At 43.8% G+C, this 21354-nt stretch overlaps 1 protein-coding gene across 2 annotated transcripts in view; it reads left to right on the top strand.

The window, feature by feature from the left end:
• The first annotated feature begins 10730 nt into the window (after positions 1-10730).
• Positions 10731-21354, top strand: part of LOC106588012 (nuclear receptor ROR-alpha A) — a 255113-nt gene continuing 244489 nt past the window's right edge. For both annotated transcript variants that reach the window (XM_045707982.2, XM_045707981.2), the window contains exon 1: positions 10731-11058. In XM_045707982.2, the coding sequence (XP_045563938.1) occupies positions 10887-11058 (172 nt within the window). In that variant the 5' untranslated portion in view covers positions 10731-10886. The remainder of the gene's footprint in view (positions 11059-21354) is intronic.

Here is a 21354-nt window from a genome sequence, read left to right as displayed (position 1 = left end):
CATCGTCTCTGTTCATATTTAGCTAATCTATAATAACAAGGAGGAAAGCCAACGACCTAGCTAACTGAGGTAGGTTATATCATATGATACAAGGAGGAAAGTCAACGACCTAGCTTATATGATACAAGGAGGAAAGTCAACGACCTAGCTAACTGAGTTAGCTTATATGATACAAGGAGGAAAGCCAACGACCTAGCTAACTGAGTTAGGTTATATGATACAAGGAGGAAAGCCAACGACCTAGCTAACTGAGTTAGGTTATATCATACAAGGAGGAAAGTCAACGACCTAGCTAACTGAGTTAGCTTATGATACAAGGAGGAAAGCCAACGACCTAGCTAACTCGAGTTAGGCTTCATATGATACAAGGAGGAAAGTCAACGACCTAGCTAACTGAGGTAGGTTATATCATATGATACAAGGAGGAAAGTCAACGACCTAGCTAATCAAGTTAGCTTATATGATACAAGGAGGAAAGTCAACGACCTAGCTAACTGAGTTAGCTTATATGATACAAGGAGGAAAGTCAACGACCTAGCTAACTGAGGTAGGTTATATCATATGATACAAGGAGGAAAGTCAACGACCTAGCTAACTGAGGCTAGCGGGGGCCCGCCTGCTACTGAGTGGATACAAGCGGAGGAAAGTCAACGACCTAGCTAACTGAGTTAGGTTATATCGATACAAGGAGGAAAGTCAACGACCTAGCTAACTGAGGTAGGTTATATCATATGATACAAGGAGGAAAGCCAACGACCTAGCTAATCGAGTTAGCTTATATGATACAAGGAGGAAAGTCAACGACCTAGCTAACTGAGGTAGGTTATATCATATGATACAAGGAGGAAAGTCAACGACCTAGCTAATCAAGTTAGCTTATATCATATGATACAAGGAGGAAAGTCAACGACCTAGCTAACTGAGTTAGGTTATATCATATGATACAAGGAGGAAAGTCAACGACCTAGCTAACTGAGGTAGGTTATATCATATGATACAAGGAGGAAAGCCAACGACCTAGCTAACTGAGTTAGGTTATATCATATGATACATGGAGGAAAGTCAACGACCTAGCTAACTGAGGTAGGTTATATCATATGATACAAGGAGGAAAGCCAACGACCTAGCTAACTGAGTTAGGTTATATCATATGATACAAGGAGGAAAGTCTACGACCTAGCTAACTGAGTTAGGTTATATGATACAAGGAGGAAAGTCAACGACCTAGCTAACTGAGTTAGGTTATATCATATGATACAAGGAGGAAAGCCAACGACCTAGCTAATCGAGTTAGCTTATATCATATGATACATGGAGGAAATCACCAGGCTGTACAGTTACAGTATTACACACTATTGCCCCATGGGCCCTGGTCAAATGTAGTGCACTACATAGGGAATAGGGTACCATTTAGGATGCAGACAGTGTAACAGTTAACAGTAGCTGTGTGTTTTTACCAGCGTATCAAACGTGAATGACGAATGAGAAGCGACAGCCTAAATGCCTCTTTTACGACCCTGAGGTTTCACAGCTCGGACGTCCTGCTGTGTGCTGTTCAAAGCAGTCCAGTCAAACAGTCCTACATCAGTCTGGCGTACTGAAACGCACTAGACACACGTGAAAGTATATTGTCAAAGTGGTAGTGGCTACTAGTGATGAAGGAGGCCCCGCTGTGAACAAACCAGTCAAACACTAGTAAGGAAAACCAGACTGAAATACTGACACGCTACACACTTTACACATAATGGTGCTGATGGTAGAGTCTACTGGTGTATATTTCCCACTGTCAACGGGTTCAAAGCAGACCAATCAAAAAGCCAGTACTGGTAAGGAACAGCAGAATGGCGTAGACTACTGAAACACATTATACTAGGTGAGGAACAGCAGAATGGAGTAGACTACTGAAACACATGATACTAGGTGAGGAACAGAATGGAGTAGACTACTGAAATACATTATACTAGGTAAGGAACACAATGGAGTAGACTACTGAAACATGATACTAGGTAAGGAACAGCAGAATGGAGTAGACTACTGAAACACATACTAGGTGAGGAACAGAATGGAGTAGACTACTGAAACATGATACTAGGTAAGGAACACAATGGAGTAGACTACTGAAACATGATACAAGGTAAGGAACAGCAGAATGGAGTAGACTACTGAAATACATTATACTAGGTAAGGAACACAATGGAGTAGACTACTGAAACATGATACTAGGTAAGGAACAGCAGAATGGAGTAGACTACTGAAACACATACTAGGTGAGGAACAGAATGGAGTAGACTACTGAAACATGATACTAGGTAAGGAACAGAATGGAGTAGACTACTGAAACACATTATACTAGGTAAGGAACACAATGGAGTAGACTACTGAAACATGATACAAGGTAAGGAACAGCAGAATGGAGTAGACTACATAAACACATTATAATAGGTAAGGAACAGCAGAATGGAGTAGACTACTGAAACACATACTAGGTGAGGAACAGAATGGAGTAGACTACTGAAACATGATACTAGGTAAGGAACAGAATGGAGTAGACTACTGAAACACATTATACTAGGTGAGGAACAGCAGAATGGAGTAGACTACTGGAACACATTATACTAGGTGAGGAACAGAATGGAGTAGACTACTGAAACACATTATACGAGGTAAGGAACAGCAGAATGGAGTAGACTAGCCCAACATCATGGGAAAATCAAAAGAAACAGCCAAGACCTCAGAAAAAAAATTGTAGACCTCCACAAGTCTGGTTCATCCTTGGGAGCAATTTCCAAATGCCTGAAGGTACCACATTCATCTGTACAAACAACAATACGCAAGTATAAATACCATGGGACCACGCAGCTGTCATACCGCTCAGGAAGGAGACACGTTCTGTCTCCTAGAGTCTCCTTTGGTGCAAAAAGTGCAAATCAATCCCAGAACAACAGCAAAGGACCATGTGAAGATGCTGGAGGAAACCGGTACAAAAGTATCTATATCCCCAGTAAAACGAGTCCTATATCGACATAACCTGAAAGGCCGCTCAGCAAGGAAGAAGCCACTGCTCCAAAACCGCCACAAAAAAGACAGACTATGGTTTGCAACTGCACATGGGGACAAAGATCGTACTTTTTGGATAACTGTCCTCTGGTCTGATGAAGCAAAAATAGAACTGTTTGGCCATAATGACCATCGTTATGTTTGGAGGAAAAAGGGGGAGGCTTGCAAGCCGGAGAACATGATGCTGCCATCCCAACCGTGAAACACGGGGGTGGCAGCATCATGTTGTGGGGGTGCTTAGCTGCAGGAGGGACTGGTGCACTTCACAAAATAGATGGCATCATGAGGCAGGAAAATGATGTGGATATATTGAAGCAACATCTCAAGACATCAGTCAGGAAGTTAAAGCTTGGTCGCAAATGGGTCTTCCAAATGGACAATGACCCCAAGCATACTTCCAAAGTTGTGGCAAAATGGCTTAAGGACAACAAAGTCAATGTATTGGAGTGGCCATCACAAAGCCCTGACCTCAATCCTATTGAAAATTTGTGGGAAGAACTGAAAAAGTGTGTGCGAGCAAGGAGGCCTACAAACCTGACTCAGTTACACCAGCTCTGTCAGGAAGAATGGGCCAAAATTCACCCAACTTATTGTGGGAAGCTTGTGGAAGGCTACCCGAAATGTTTGACCCACGTTAAACAATTTAAAGGCAATGCTACCAAATACTAATTGAGTGTATGTAAACTTCTGACCCACTGGGAATGTGATGAAAGAAATAAATCATTCTCTCTACTATTATTCTGACTTTTCACATTCTTAAAATAAAGTGGTGATCCTAACTGACCTAAAACAGGGAATTTTTTTACTAGGATTAAATGTCAGAAATTGTGAAAAAAAACTTGAGTTTAAATGTATTTGGCTCAGGTGTATGTAAACGTCCGACTTCAACTGTATATGTTCCGTTAGTCTCATTGAGTCAGAACGGTAGGAGGGAGAGGAAGACACATGGTTTAAAGTGTAATTTGCCTTCACACAGAGGCTGCACGTAGGAATTCATTATAATAACGTTACCTGTAATATTATTCACTGTACAGCCGTGACTCGTCAAGGATATTGTACAGTCTGTAAATGTATGCAGCGCATCTCATTAACATGTATTAATCCTGTTGACATCATTATTAATATTAGTATTATTCAGAGTGTAGTTAACCAATGCAGCGTTATCATTTTAAACCTCGACTTTGTACATTTTTTCTCCTTTTGATCATCTGGGGGATGTGATGAAATGACTGAGACACAAATTACTGATTCATCTGAAGACAGACTAAAGCGTATGCATATTGTTACGATTGTATTATGAAAATACACTGTGTGTTACAAAACAGGAGCAACTGTCACAAAATCCTTCGTTGTGTTGCAGGGAAGACCAAAATGCAGCGGAGTTGTGGATACTCATATTTTAATTAACAAAAAAAAGAGTAAAGCATCCACTTGACAAAACAATAAATGATAACCACAACACTAAACAGTTTTGCAGGCTCACCAACGCAGTGCAAAAACAACTACCCACAAAACCAAGTGACAAACATACTCCTACATATATGACTCCCAATCAGGAACAACGATCCCCAGCTGTTCCTGATCAGGAGTCACAAGACCAACACAGAACAATCACACACACACACAAGACTGCCATGTCCTGACCCCAAAACTACTACAACAGCTCCATCTGCTGGTCAGGACGTGACAGCAACTTTATAATATTGAGTTGCTCCCTCTTTTTTTCCCCCTCAGAACAGCCTCAACTCGTCGGGGCATGGACTCTACGAGGTGTCGAACAGCGTTCCACAGGGATGCTGGTCCATGTTGACTCCAATGCTTCCCCACAGTTGTGTCAAGTTGGCTGGATGTCCTTTGGGGTGGTGGACCGTTCTTGATACACACAGGGAAACTGTTGAGTGTGGAAAAACCCAGCAGCGTTGCAGTTCTTGACACTCAAACTGGTACACCTGAGGCCTTCTACCAAAGGCACTTCAATCTTTTGTCTTGACCTTTCACCCTCTGAATGGCACATGTACACAATCCATGTTTCAATTGTCTCAAGGCTTAAAGTCTTTATCCTGTCTCCTCCCCTTCATCTACACTGATTTTTATTTTACTAGGCAAGTCAGTTAAGAACAAATTCTTATTTACAATGACGGCCTACCCCGGCCAAGCCCTAACCCGGACGATGCTGGGCCAATTGTACACCGCCGTATGTGACTCCCGGTTATGATACAGTCTGGAATCGAACTAGGGTCTGAGTTTTAGCAGGCAGTGTTTCCACAGGATTTCAAATCCGAGGAAGCAATCTCTTGGTTGAAAATATAAATACAAGGCCATCACAAGGCATGATGACTGAAAGATTTCAACTCAGTTGAGGGTTTTCCAGACCAAACTGTGAACTAAAGCAAAACCTCCTCCCAGGCTGGTACCCAGGCTTGTCTCCTGGACTGCAGTACCCTGCCTTGGTTAGAGAGATGGATTACAGAAGACCCCACCAAGAGGTCCATGCAGGCTATAGAAGGTCAGAGAGATGGATTACAGTACACCACACCAAGAGGTCCATGCAGGCTTTAGAAGGTTAGAGAGATGGATTACAGTACAGAGGTCCATGCAGGCTATAGAAGGTAGGAGAGATGGATTACAGAAGACCCCACCAAGAGGTCCATGCAGGCTTTAGAAGGTTAGAGAGATGGATTACAGAAGACCCCACCAAGAGGTCCATGCAGGCTATAGAAGGTCAGAGAGATGGATTACAGTACACTACACCAAGAGGTCCATGCAGGCTTTAGAAGGTCAGAGAGATTGATTACAGTACACCACACCAAGAGGTCCATGCAGGCTATAGAAGACACCAGGTAGTAGAGATAGAGATTGCATCCCAAATGACACCCTATTTTCCATATAGTGCCCTACTTTGGACCAGCTTTGGTGAAAAGTAGTGCACTATGCATTGCACTATGTAAGAAATAGGGCTATGGGGCATTGGTCAAAAGCAGTGTATTATTCCAGTGTTTGTAGTACAGGCAAGGGGAGGTTATTGTGCTTCTGAGTAACAGTCTATCACTATAATGATGAATGACCCTAGTGAGTCTATCACTATAATGATGAATGACCCTAGTGAGTCTGTCACTATAATGACGAATGACCCTAGTGAGTCTATCACTATAATGATGAATGACCCTAGTGAGTCTATCACTATAATGATGAATGACCCTAGTGAGTCTATCACTATAATGATGAATGACCCTAGTGAGTCTGTCACTATAATGATGAATGACCCTAGTGAGTCTATCACTATAATGATGAATGACCCTAGTGAGTCCATCACTATAATGATGAAGGACCCTAGTGAGTCAGATGGAGATCTAGTCAGGTCTAGTTGGCAGATGGAAACGTTAATGGAACCTGGCAGATGGAAACGTTAATGGAACCTGGCAGATGGAAACGTTAATGGAACCTGGCAGATGGTAAAGGTTATGGAACCTGGCAGATGGTAAAGGTTATGAATCCTGGCAGATGGTAACGATTATGAAACCTGGCAGATGGTAATGTTTATGGAACCTGGCAGATGGTAACGTTTATGGAACCTGGCAGATGGTAAAGGTTATGGAACCTGGCAGATGGTAAAGGTTATGAAACCTGGCAGATGGTAAAGGTTATGAAACCTGGCAGATGGTAAAGGTTATGAAACCTGGCAGATGGTAAAGGTTATGAAACCTGGCAGATGGAAACGTTAATGGAACCTGGCAGATGCTAAAGGTTATGAAACCTGGCAGATGGTATCGATTATGAAACCTGGCAGATGGAAAAGTCACCATTGTCTAGTCATCACTCTAACTACTGAAGCGGAAGTCACCATTGTCTAGTCATCACACTCTAACTACTGAAGCTGAAGTCTCCATTGTCTAGTCATCACACTCTTAACTACTGAAGCTGAAGTCACCATTGTCTAGTCATCACACTCTAACTACTGAAGCTGAAGTCACCATTGTCTAGTCATCACACTCTTAACTACTGAAGCTGAAGTCACCATTGTCTAGACATCACTCTAACTACTGAAGCTGAAGTCACCATTGTCTAGTCATCACACTCTAACTACTGAAGCTGAAGTCACCATTGTCTAGTCATCACACTCTTAACTACTGAAGCTGAAGTCACCATTGTCTAGTCATCACACTCTAACTACTGAAGCTGAAGTCACCATTGTCTAGACATCACTCTTAACTACTGAAGCTGAAGTCACCATTGTCTAGTCATCACACTCTAACTACGGAAGCTGAAGTCACCATTGTCTAGTCATCACACTCTTAACTACTGAAGCTAAAGTCACCATTGTCTAGTCATCACACTCTTAACTACTGAAGCTGAAGTCACCATTGTCTAGACATCACTCTAACTACTGAAGCTAAAGTCACCATTGTCTAGACATCACTCTAACTACTGAAGCTGAAGTCACCATTGTCTAGTCATCACACTCTTAACTACTGAAGCTGAAGTCACCATTGTCTAGACATCACTCTAACTACTGAAGCTGAAGTCACCATTGTCTAGTCATCACACTCTAACTACTGAAGCTGAAGTCACCATTGTCTAGACATCACTCTAACTACTGAAGCTGAAGTCAACACAAGGCGTTTTAAATGTAGTGCACCAAGGCCTCTGTCTTCCACGCTGTCACGTGGATCAGCATGGAACACTGAACACATCCCAAATAGCACCCTATTCCCTATATAGTGGCACTACACGTGAACAAGACCCGTAGGGAACAGGGTGCCATTTGGGACAGCACTGTCTGTGTTCAGCCCAGAGTGGAGTCAGACACCAGAGGGGAAGCTAGGATGCTATTTAACATCCTGCGGTTCTAAGCATAACAGCCATCTCTTTTATTTACATCCAACTAATTGAAATGATGAAATTTAAAGCAATAAGACACGCAGCATCTGTAAGCTCTTCCACGTTTCCCTGGTTTTCAGAAGAGGAATGAGACATACAGAGGATGATGAAAAAGGAGAAATTAATACAGTCATTCTGTTTTAATTGACTGGTGTTCTTATTGGCATGTTTGACTTGTATTATACAGAATCAGAGTTTAGGAGACAGTCACACACCCTGGAAACAAAACCCATTTCCTGATTTTAACTCTGATCGCCGGGAGTAGGAGGAAATAAATAGATATAATATATATATATATATATTGAGTTGCTGGATCTATGACTTGATAAATATAAACATCTATATGTAAGTTGTTATTTTCTATGGTAGAGTGGTCAGGGCATGACAGGTGTTTATCTGTTTTTTTGTATTTCTATGTTCAGTTTCTAGTTTTGTATTTCTATGTTGGTTTTTGTTTGGCATGACCTCCAATTAGAGGCAGCCAGTTGTCGTTGTTTCTAATTGGAGGTCATATTTAAGTTGATGTTTGTCCTAGGAGGAAAGAAAATATATATATATATATATATATATATATGACCTGATAAATAAAAACATTTATATGGCTATTCATAATAATGGTAGTCTAATTACATTTATATTTCATAATAATAATAATGAATAATAGGCTAATCACTATGTAAATAGTTTATATTAGTCAGTAGTCCTGGGACTTGTTATAATGTTATTGTTTTTGTGGAAATCCACGTGGTCCGGCTGAGGGGCGTGGTTTAGAGTCGGTAGAGGAAGGTCTGAGCCCATCACATGTTTTGGGTGTTGACAGTCACAGTGGTGATGGGCTGTATATGGGAGGCAGGGGGGAATTACTCTTCAATGGGTTACTGGACTAGATTTATTATAGTCCATTGGGTATCCCACTCATACGTAAAAAAACATATGTAGGCGAGTGCCCCAAAAGCGGGCGTCTTTATCATATTTAAACCAAAACAAAATCAGCCCAACAATTCAATACCGTTTTCACCTAAACCTTATAATTAATAATTCATTATTGCCATTCACACGTCCCCCCCAAAAAAACACAGGTAATTATATTTTCTGTCCATCACAGTCCGTCAGTCTGTACTGTAGGTCTATAGGCTATAGAATAGGATCTTCATTATAAACGTTATGCACCATCAGTCGTCATCACTAGGCACTGGTTTGGATTTCTACCACCAACAGTCTTTTTCTGTATGACAGGGTGACTGGGACTGTTCTCTACAGGGTGACTGTTCTCTACAGGGTGACTGGGACTGTTCTCTACAGGGTGACTGTTCTCTACAGGGTGACTGAGACTGCTCTCTACAGGCTGACTGGGACTGTTCTCTACAGGGTGACTGGGACTGTTCTCTACAGGGTGACTGTTCTCTACAGGGTGACTGGGACTGTTCTCTACAGGGTGATTGGGACTGTTCTCTACAGGGTGACTGGGACTGTTCTCTACAGGGTGACTGGGACTGTTCTCTACAGGGTGACTGGATCTGTTCTCTACAGGCTGACTGGGACTGTTCTCTACAGGCTGACTGGGACTGTTCTCTACAGGGTGACTGGATCTGTTCTCTACAGGCTGACTGGGACTGTTCTCTACAGGGTGACTGGGACTGTTCTCTACAGGGTGACTGGGACTGTTCTCTACAGGGTGGCTGGGACTGTTCTCTACAGGGTGGCTGAGACTGCTCTCTACAGGGTGGCTGAGACTGCTCTCTACAGGGTGACTGGGACTGTTCTCTACAGGTGACTGGGACTGTTCTCTACAGGCTGACTGGGACTGTTCTCTACAGGCTGACTGGGACTGTTCTCTACAGGGTGACTGAGACTGTTCTCTACAGGGTGACTGGATCTGTTCTCTACAGGCTGACTGGGACTGTTCTCTACAGGCTGACTGGGACTGTTCTCTACAGGGTGACTGGATCTGTTCTCTACAGGCTGACTGGGACTGATCTCTACAGGGTGACTGGGACTGCTCTCTACAGGGTGACTGGGACTGTTCTCTACAGGCTGACTGGGACTGCTCTCTACAGGGTGACTGAGACTGTTCTCTACAGGCTGACTGGGACTGTTCTCTGCAGGCTGACTGGGACTGTTCTCTACAGGGTGACTGGGACTGTTCTCTACAGGGTGACTGGGACTGTTCTCTACAGGCTGACTGGGACTGCTCTCTACAGGGTGACTGGGACTGTTCTCTACAGGGTGACTGAGACTGTTTCTACAGGGTGACTGGGACTGTTCTCTACAGGGTGACTGGGACTGTTCTCTACAGGGTGACTGAGACTGCTCTCTACAGGCTGACTGGGACTGTTCTCTACAGGGTGACTGGGACTGTTCTCTACATGGTGACTGATCTCTACAGGGTGACTGGGACTGTTCTCTACAGGGTGACTGTTCTCTACAGGGTGACTGGGACTGTTCTCTACAGGGTGACTGGGACTGTTCTCTACAGGGTGACTGTTCTCTACAGGGTGACTGGATCTGTTCTCTACAGGGTGACTGAGACTGCTCTCTACAGGCTGACTGGGACTGTTCTCTACAGGGTGACTGGGACTGTTCTCTACAGGGTGACTGAGACTGTTCTCTACAGGCTGACTGGGACTGTTCTCTACACGGTGACTGGGACTGTTCTCTACAGGCTGACTGGGACTGTTCTCTACAGGGTGACTGGGACTGTTCTCTACAGGGTGACTGGGACTGTTCTCTACAGGGTGACTGGGACTGTTCTCTTCAGCGCTGACTGTGGACAACACCATCTGTACACCCTCCTTTACACGAAGACAGGCGCGCAACAACACATTGCACTAGTTCCAGCCTTCGGTAAATTAGCTTGACACGCTTTTACAGCTCGTTATTATTTGACTAGTTACGTTAGATATTCGTCGTTAGTAGCTAGACCTAGTTTTACATTTATCAATAGGATAGTTATGGAGATTTATATGGAGTCTTCACCGGACCCTGCTTCCAGTGACGCGGGAAACAGCGTCTCTAAACCGGCTACTCCAGTCATGGACACGCCGGCGAACCTGGAGACCCTCCAAACGGACGACCACCACCAAACCCCTGTTAGAGGACAGAGTCGTTCCGGCTCCAACAAAGGTAAATAACCAATATTTAGATTTAATACCGTGAGAATTATTTTTCACAAAATGCTGTGAAATCTGTTGAAAATAAAGGAGAGGGTGGAAGGGCAACTTCAAAGTGCTTTTCTCTTGACTTGAAGGGGACTGAGAGCTCGGTTTCGCTATAGAAGGTTCTTCTTTCCCTGGTCCATTCTTTTAGCAGAAATGTTTATTATATTCGATAACAATTAGACAACATTTAACAAAAAGGTTTATATGACTGACAGATTTCCCAGATCACTTGTTATAGACACGATTTATATACTCAGTTGTTGCTTTTTTTAAAAAAATAAAAAGATTCGTTTTCCTAGCTAGCTGCTCTGACATTTTGCTTTGGATATCCTTTGCAAACAGTGACATTCATTCCGTCGGTGATACAATGTAACTTCAAAAAACATACTGTCATAAAGTTGGAACAATGTTCCACATTAAAGCTGGACTGGCAGTCACACTTTCAAAGTCCACACTCAGTCGCCTACTGTGGCGTTATTCATGGTGATTTGCAGTGTCACTAAGTGGATTATTGTTATCCGTGGGTTGTATGTTTTCCCCCTCATTGTCAGTATTTGTATTGTATTTAAATATGACATAATATAGAGATTGTTTTTACAGTACAGACGGTACAGCCGCGCCTCCTTCTTCCTGTTACGCAGCGAATTCAAGTTCACTTCCAGTGGACCCAATCTGTGTTTAATGTTGATATAATGTTGGGCTTATTTATGTACTGTAGGCTATATGTCAACCCTTCATATGTCATGTCAACATCTTTCTGTTTCTATTGCCTGGCCGTTGAGTTACTGCGGTGAGCTGGTTCAGAGCAGATAGCTGGCTGTTATGTAACAACCTTGAAACAGCGACTGAACATCACAGAGAGATATATCTATTCCCGTTTGCTTTGTCAATGTAATCATGTGTTTCCCATGTCGATATATCCCTTTGAATTGAGGAAGAGAGGACTCCCAGTGCTGTCTGTCTGCTGTAAATGATTGTGGACCAGTTTATTATTATCCTCTATGGTGGCTCTTACTGCGTGACGTTTTGTCTCTTAAGAATTGTGCTAAATAATATATGAATTGCTAACCAGCATATAGCTACAAGGAAATATCAGAGCTATCTGAGAGATTGTAAAGTTTGTGTGGCCATGTAAAAGCACCAGCATGGTTGGTTGTATTATGTAACAAGGGGACAGGCAGTTTCACATGTATTCAGGCAGGCTGCCAGAACTCAGACAGAGACTGTAGAAAAGGTTTTTTGAGTTAGCAGCCCTGGAAGGAGAAGCAGAATCTCACCTAACCTGCTAACCCACATTTCCACTGTTTAACCTACATTCTGAGAAGATTCTAGACAAGCATCTTGAATGAGGGACACTTTTTTTTTCTTCTGTATACTTTCTACTTTCTTCTGTATCAAATCAGAAACCTACATTGTTCATGGTGTACTGTAGATACGATCATGGTTAATGTGTGAAGTTAGTTATATTTCTACAAACTTCTACCAACTTTGTTATGGGAAGTGTTTCCTCTGTAATCTATTATATTTTATACAAGTGGAATTAGATGTTCCAACACAAAACAGAACACTGACTAAATTAAAGCTCAGAGTTTTTTTAAAATTGTTTTATTCCACTTGGAAATCTGTTGTTTAGCTTCTATAGAGGCTTCCCGTTCAATCACTCAATTTCAAGTTGTAGATTTTCCCTGCCGTCACGGAGAGGCCAAGCTGGGTTAATAAATGAACTTGAAGCCTAAGCAAACACTACTATCTAGACCTCTGCCTGTACTGTACAAGCAGGTGCAACCAAAATAATGCACCCTGTACTACATTCTCAACAGAGTAGTACTGTATTGGATAGCGCGCAGCCTGTACTACATTCTCAACAGAGTAGTACTGTATTGGATAGCGTGCAGCCTGTACTACATTCTCAACAGAGTAGTACTGTATTGGATAGCGTGCAGCCTGTACTACATTCTCAACAGAGTAGTACTGTATTGGATAGCGTGCAGCCTGTACTGCATTCTCAACAGAGTAGTACTGTATTGGATAGCGTGCAGCCTGTACTACATTCTCAACAGAGTAGTACTGTATTGGACAGAATGCAGCCTGTACTACATTCTCAACAGAGTAGTACTGTATTGGACAGAATGCAGCCTGTACTACATTCTCAACAGAGTAGTACTGTATTGGATAGCGTGCAGCCTGTACTACATTCTCAACAGAGTAGTACTGTATTGGATAGCGTGCAGCCTGTACTACATTCTCAACAGAGTAGTACTGTATTGGATAGCATGCAGCCTGTACTACATTCTCAACAGAGTAGTACTGTATTGGATAGTGTGCAGCCTGTACTACATTCTCAACAGAGTAGTACTGTATTGGATAGCGTGCAGCCTGTACTACATTCTCAACAGAGTAGTACTGTATTGGATAGAATGCAGCCTGTACTACATTCTCAACAGAGTAGTACTGTATTGGATAGCGTGCAGCCTGTACTACATTCTCAACAGAGTAGTACTGTATTGGATAGCGTGCAGCCTGTACTACATTCTCAACAGAGTAGTACTGTATTGGATAGCGTGCAGCCTGTACTACATTCTCAACAGAGTAGTACTGTATTGGATAGCGTGCAGCCTGTACTACATTCTCAACAGAGTAGTACTGTATTGGATAGCGTGCAGCCTGTACTACATTCTCAACAGAGTAGTACTGTATTGGATAGCGTGCAGCCTGTACTACATTCTCAACAGAGTAGTACTGTATTGGACACCAGTTTTCTATATTTGAGTTTCCTTTTATTCCTGAAATATCTCCTGTTTGTCCTGGCTCATATTTGTCCTGGTCCCAGATCTGTTTGTTCCCACAGCTATGTCTGTCAGCAGGTGGGTGTAGCTGGGGCATGAAGTCAGGCTCAGGAGAGCAGAATGAGTGAGCAATGTACTTTACTCAAAATAAAGGCACAAGGTAAACAAATACACTTGACCGACAATTAACGGTCATCAATTACGCACTGGTGAAAACAGCACCCGTCGAAAACAGCACCCGTCGAAAAAACCCAGCCATAACGTACCGAATGAATCACGCACAAAAACATGGGGGAAACAGAGGGTTAAATACATTAACATGTAATTGGATAATGAAAACCAGGTGTGTAGAAAACAAAGACAAAACAAATGGAAAATGAAAGGTGGATCGGCGATGGTTAGAAGACCGGTGACGTCGACCTCCCGAACGCCGCCACGAACAAGGAGAGGGACCGACTTCGGCGGAAGTCATGACGACAGTCGCTTTCATGTTTGGCACGACATCACAAACAGAGATCTGTGACCGGGCATTATAAAGACATCACAAACAGAGATCTGTGACCGGGCATTATAAAGACATCACAAACAGAGATCTGTGACCAGGCATTATGAAGACATCACAAACAGAGATCTGTGACCGGGCATTATAAAGACATCACAAACAGAGATCTGTGACCAGGCATTATAAAGACATCACAAACAGAGATCTGTGACCGGGCATTATAAAGACATCACAAACAGAGATCTGTGACCAGGCATTATGAAGACATCACAAACAGAGATCTGTGACCAGGCATTATGAAGACATCACAAACAGAGATCTGTGACCGGGCATTATAAAGACATCACAAACAGAGATCTGTGACCAGGCATTATAAAGACATCACAAACAGAGATCTGTGTCCGGGCATTATAAAGACATCACAAACAGAGATCTGTGACCGGGCATTATAAAGACATCACAAACAGAGATCTGTGACCAGGCATTATAAAGACATCACAAACAGAGATCTGTGACCGGGCATTATAAAGACATCACAAACAGAGATCTGTGACCGGGCATTATAAAGACATCACAAACAGAGATCTGTGACCAGGCATTATAAAGACATCACAAACAGAGATCTGTGACCAGGCATTATGAAGACATCACAAAAAGAGATCTGTGACCAGGCATTATGAAGACATCACAAACAGAGATCTGTGACCAGGCATTATAAAGACATCACAAACAGAGATCTGTGACCGGGCATTATAAAGACATCACAAACAGAGATCTGTGACCAGGCATTATGAAGACATCACAAACAGAGATCTGTGACCGGGCATTATAAAGACATCACAAACAGAGATCTGTGACCAGGCATTATAAAGACATCACAAACAGAGATCTGTGACCGGGCATTATAAAGACATCACAAACAGAGATCTGTGACCGGGCATTATAAAGACATCACAAACAGAGATCTGTGACCAGGCATTATAAAGACATCACAAACAGAGATCTGTGACCAGGCATTATGAAGACATCACAAAAAGAGATCTGTGACCAGGCATTATGAAGACATCACAAACAGAGATCTGTGACCGGGCATTATAAAGACATCACAAACAGAGATCTGTGACCGGGCATTATAAAGACATCACAAACAGAGATCTGTGACCAGGCATTATGAAGACATCACAAACAGAGATCTGTGACCGGGCATTATAAAGACATCACAAACAGAGATCTGTGACCGGGCATTATAAAGACATCACAAACAGAGATCTGTGACCGGGCATTATAAAGACATCACAAACAGAGATCTGTGACCAGGCATTATAAAGACATCACAAACAGAGATCTGTGACCAGGCATTATGAAGACATCACAAACAGAGATCTGTGACCAGGCATTATAAAGACATCACAAACAGAGATCTGTGACCGGGCATTATAAAGACATCACAAACAGAGATCTGTGACCGGGCATTATAAAGACATCACAAACAGAGATCTGTGACCGGGCATTATAAAGACATCACAAACAGAGATCTGTGACCAGGCATTATGAAGACATCACAAACAGAGATCTGTGACCGGGCATTATAAAGACATCACAAACAGAGATCTGTGTCCGGGCATTATAAAGACATCACAAACAGAGATCTGTGACCAGGCATTATAAAGACATCACAAACAGAGATCTGTGACCAGGCATTATAAAGTGAAGCCTCGGTCAGATAGCTCTATAAATGGGAGCTAATGAGAGAGCTGGGGTGTATTCATTAGGAACCAAAACAGAACCATAATCTGAATTTATTCAATAGAAACTTAACGTTACACAGCTAAACTCTTTCCAGTTTGGAGTAAATATTTTTTTGTGCAAAACTTTTTGAACTAATGATTACACTCCTGGAGTGGCCTATGTTTACACAACACTGACATATACTGTAGTAAGTGAAACCACAGTGGTTCCAGCGATGAGAACTAGTGAGTTCTGGAGTGACGTATGTTTACACAACACTGACACAAGATGGATGAGGCTGTGGGATTGGTAACTAATGGGCCGGAACAGGGTTGGGTTAAAGCTGTAGTTAACCCAATCTAGGTAGTGCAGAAGAGTAAAACCCTCTCCTAGTCAGGCTGGTGTAAAACCCTCTCCTAGTCAGGCTGGTGTAAAACCCTCTCCTAGTCAGGCTGGTGTAAAACCCTCTCCTAGTCAGGCTGGTAGTAACACTGGGGCAGTGGTAGGTGTAAAACCCTCTCCTAGTCAGGCTGGTAGTAACACTGGGGCAGTGGTAGGTGTAAAACCCTCTCCTAGTCAGGCTGGTGTAAAACCCTCTCCTAGTCAGGCTGGTGTAAAACCCTCTCCTAGTCAGGCTGGTGTATAGCCCTCTCCTAGTCAGGCTGGAGTAAAACCCTCTCCTAGTCAGGCTGGAGTAAAACCCTCTCCTAGTCAGGCTGGTGTAAAACCCTCTCCTAGTCAGGCTGGTGTAAAACCCTCTCCTAGTCAGGCTGGAGTAAAACCCTCTCCTAGTCAGGCTGGTATAAAACCCTCTCCTAGTCAGGCTGGTATAAAACCCTCTCCTAGTCAGGCTGGTATAAAACCCTCTCCTAGTCAGGCTGGAGTAAAACCCTCTCCTAGTCAGGCTGGTGTAAAACCCTCTCCTAGTCAGGCTGGTAGTAACACTGGCACACTGCAGGAAGGGGTCAGTCTGAAGCACTGTACTGGTCAGGCTGATGGACTGTAGTCTCTCTGGCCAGACTCATAGAGCATTGTGTCGAGACACTAGCTGGACTGTGGTGTCGTTTTTCTCCAGGGATTATGTGGAACACTGTAACTAAAGAAGACACCTGAGTTGCCTGGAGAAAGAAGGCTGTCTCTGTCCTGTCTGGAGATAGAAAGCTGTGTCTCTGTCCTGCCTGGAGAAGGAAAGCTGTGTCTCTGTCCTGTCTGGAGAAAGAAAGCTGTGTCTCTGTCCTGTCTGGAGAAAGAAAGCTGTGTCTCTGTCCTGTCTGGAGAATGAAAGCTGTGTCCCTGTCCTGTCTGGAGAAAGAAAGCTGTGTCTCTGTCCTGCCTGGAGATAGAAAGCTGTGTCTCTGTCCTGTCTGGAGAATGAAAGCTGTGTCTCTGTCCTGTCTGGAGAAAGAAAGCTGTGTCTCTGTCCTGTCTGGAGACAGAAAGCTGTGTCTCTGTCCTGCCTGGAGATAGAAAGCTGTGTCTCTGTCCTGTCTAGAGAATGAAAGCTGTGTCTCTGTCCTGTCTGGAGAAAGAAAGCTGTGTCTCTGTCCTGTCTGGAGAATGAAAGCTGTGTCTCTGTCCTGTCTGGAGAATGAAAGCTGTGTCTCTGTCCTGCCTGGAGAAAGAAAGCTGTGTCTCTGTCCTGTCTGGAGAATGAAAGCTGTGTCTCTGTCCTGTCTGGAGAATGAAAGCTGTGTCTCTGTCTTTCTGGAGAATGAAAGCTGTGTCTCTGTCCTGTCTGGAGAAAGAAAGCTGTGTCTCTGTCCTGTCTGGAGAATGAAAGCTGTGTCTCTGTCCTGTCTGGAGATTGACAGCTGTGTCTCTGTCCTGCCTGGAGATAGAAAGCTGTGTCTCTGTCCTGTCTGGAGAATGAAAGCTGTGTCTCTGTCCTGCCTGGAGAAAGAAAGCTGTCTTTCTGTCCTGTCTGGAGAATGAAAGCTGTGTCTCTGTCCTGTCTGGAGAAAGAAAGCTGTGTCTCTGTCCTGTCTGGAGACAGAAAGCTGTGTCTCTGTCCTGTCTGGAGAAAGAAAGCTGTGTCTCTGTCCTGTCTGGAGACAGAAAGCTGTGTCTCTGTCCTGCCTGGAGACAGAAAGCTGTGTCTCTGTCCTGTCTGGAGACAGAAAGCTGTGTCTCTGTCCTGTCTGGAGAAAGAAAGCTGTGTCTCTGTCCTGTCTGGAGACAGAAAGCTGTGTCTCTGTCCTGTCTGGAGACAGAAAGCTGTGTCTCTGTCCTGTCTAGAGAAAGAAAGCTGTGTCTCTGTCCTGTCTGGAGAAAGAAAGCTGTGTCTCTGTCCTGTCTGGAGAATGAAAGCTGTGTCTCTGTCCTGTCTGGAGAATGAAAGCTGTGTCTCTGTCCTGCCTGGAGAAAGAAAGCTGTGTCTCTGTCCTGTCTGGAGAATGAAAGCTGTGTCTCTGTCCTGTCTGGAGAATGAAAGCTGTGTCTCTGTCTTTCTGGAGAATGAAAGCTGTGTCTCTGTCCTGTCTGGAGAAAGAAAGCTGTGTCTCTGTCCTGTCTGGAGAATGAAAGCTGTGTCTCTGTCCTGTCTGGAGATTGACAGCTGTGTCTCTGTCCTGCCTGGAGGTAGAAAGCTGTGTCTCTGTCCTGTCTGGAGAATGAAAGCTGTGTCTCTGTCCTGTCTGGAGACAGAAAGCTGTGTCTCTGTCCTGTCTGGAGAAAGAAAGCTGTGTCTCTGTCCTGTCTGGAGACAGAAAGCTGTGTCTCTGTCCTGCCTGGAGACAGAAAGCTGTGTCTCTGTCCTGTCTGGAGACAGAAAGCTGTGTCTCTGTCCTGTCTGGAGAAAGAAAGCTGTGTCTCTGTCCTGCCTGGAGATAGAAAGCTGTGTCTCTGTCCTGTCTGGCGTGCCTGGAGAGAGAAAGCTGTGTCTCTGTCCTGTCTGGCCTGCCTGAGTAGACCTGTCTTGATTGAGTGCACATGGCCTAGTTTTCATTTAGAAAATGATGAAATATAGCTGGAGACCTTCAATAAAACGATGATTAAATGATGAAATATAGCTGGAGACCTTCAGTAAAACGATGATTAAATGATTAAATATAGCTAGAGACCTTCAGTAAAACGATGATTAAATGATGAAATATATCTAGAGACCTTCAGTAAAACGATGATTAAATGATGAAATATAGCTAGAGACCTTCAGTAAAACGATGATTAAATGATTAAATATAGCTAGAGACCTTCAGTAAAACGATGATTAAATGATTAAATATAGCTAGAGACCTTCAGTAAAACGATGATTAAATGATGAAATATAGCTAGAGACCTTCAGTAAAACGATGATTAAATGATTAAATATAGCTAGAGACCTTCAGTAAAACGATGATTAAATGATGAAATATAGCTAGAGACCTTCAGTAAAACGATGATTAAATGATGAAATATAGCTAGAGACCTTCAGTAAAACGATGATTAAATGATGAAATATATCTAGAGACCTTCAGTAAAACGATGATTAATGATTAAATATAGCTAGAGACCTTCAGTAAAACGATGATTAAATGATTAAATATAGCTAGAGACCTTCAGTAAAACGATGATTAAATGATTAAATATAGCTAGAGACCTTCAGTAAAACGATGATTAAATGATTAAATATAGCTAGAGACATTCAGTAAAACGATGATTAAATGATTAAATATAGCTAGAGACCTTCACTAAAACTTTAGATGCAGTTTTTTTGCCACATAGTGACAGTAAAAGTTGTTTGCTGTACTTGGTGTGCTTGGTACATGGTGACCTTGTTTATACTTTAAACTGGGTGATGATGTTCCATACCTCCTACAGTAGTCCCAACCCAGTGAAGTGTATGTCCTTCTCACCAACTGAGAACTGGTTTAGTGTTCTGGGTCACAATTATTTTGGGCTGCAGTGAACCCCTCAGTGGCTCAGTGGGCTGGCTGGCTTGGAAGGCCCAAACCTCACTGCTGACGGAGGCTGGTTTCATGGTTTGATATTAATTCTGTTGTAGAGTTGCATGGTATACGGAAACTTCGGTAGTTTTTCCATACTATAACATGAAAAAACAGTTCCATACTTCTATCAGATATGTCTCATGTCATCTACTGATTTTAAGAGAGGATCAAGTCTGTTTTTATCAGCGCAGCCCATGTCCCCTTTAGGGCGAGAATACCGTGCCTGCTCCAATCATACTGACTCTAGTCTGTCCTGAGGAACCACTGAACTCACTGGGAGTCTGGACTGAGGAACCACTGGGAGTCTGGACAGGGGAACCACTGGGAGTCTGGACTGAAGAACCACTGGGAGTCTGGACTGAGGAACCACTGGGAGTCTGGACTGAGGAACCACTGGGAGTCTGGACTGAGGAACCACTGGGAGTCTGGACTGAGGAACCACTGGGAGTCTGGACTGGGGAACCACTGGGAGTCTATCCTGAGGAACCACTGGGAGTCTGGACTGGGGAACCACTGGGAGTCTGGACTGAGGAACCACTGGGAGTCTGGACTGAGGAACCACTGGGAGTCTGGACTGGGGAACCACTGGGAGTCTATCCTGAGGAACCACTGGGAGTCTGGACTGAGGAACCACTGGGAGTCTGGACTGAGGAACCACTGAACTCACTGGGAGTCTGGACTGAGGAACCACTGGGAGTCTGGACTGAGGAACCACTGGGAGTCTGGACTGAGGAACCACTGGGAGTCTGGACTGAGGAACCACTGGGAGTCTGGACTGAGGAACCACTGGGAGTCTGGACTGAGGAACCACTGGGAGTCTGGACTGAGGAACCACTGGGAGTCTGTCCTGAGGAACCACTGGGAGTCTGGACTGGGGAACCACTGGGAGTCTGGACTGAGGAACCACTGGGAGTCTGGACTGAGGAACCACTGGGAGTCTGGACTGAGGAACCACTGGGAGTCTGGACTGAGGAACCACTGGGAGTCTGGACTGAGGAACCACTGGGAGTCTGGACTGTATCATGTTATCGCCTCTCCCATACTGACTCTAGTCTGTCCTGAGGAACCACTGGGAGTCTGGACTGAGGAACCACTGGGAGTCTGGACTGAGGAACCACTGGGAGTCTGGACTGAGGAACCACTGAACTCACTGGGAGTCTGGACTGAGGAACCACTGGGAGTCTGGACTGAGGAACCACTGGGCGTCTGGACTGAGGAACCACTGGGAGTCTGGACTGAGGAACCACTGGGAGTCTGGACTGAGGAACCACTGGGAGTCTGTCCTGAGGAACCACTGGGAGTCTGGACTGAGGAACCACTGG

This window comes from Salmo salar, chromosome 26, assembly GCF_965601325.2.
Source record: "Salmo salar chromosome 26, fSalSal1, whole genome shotgun sequence".
NCBI lineage: Eukaryota > Metazoa > Chordata > Actinopteri > Salmoniformes > Salmonidae > Salmo > Salmo salar.
The sequence above is the reverse complement of the archived record's forward strand: the minus strand, read 5'-3'. Positions and strand labels throughout refer to the sequence as shown.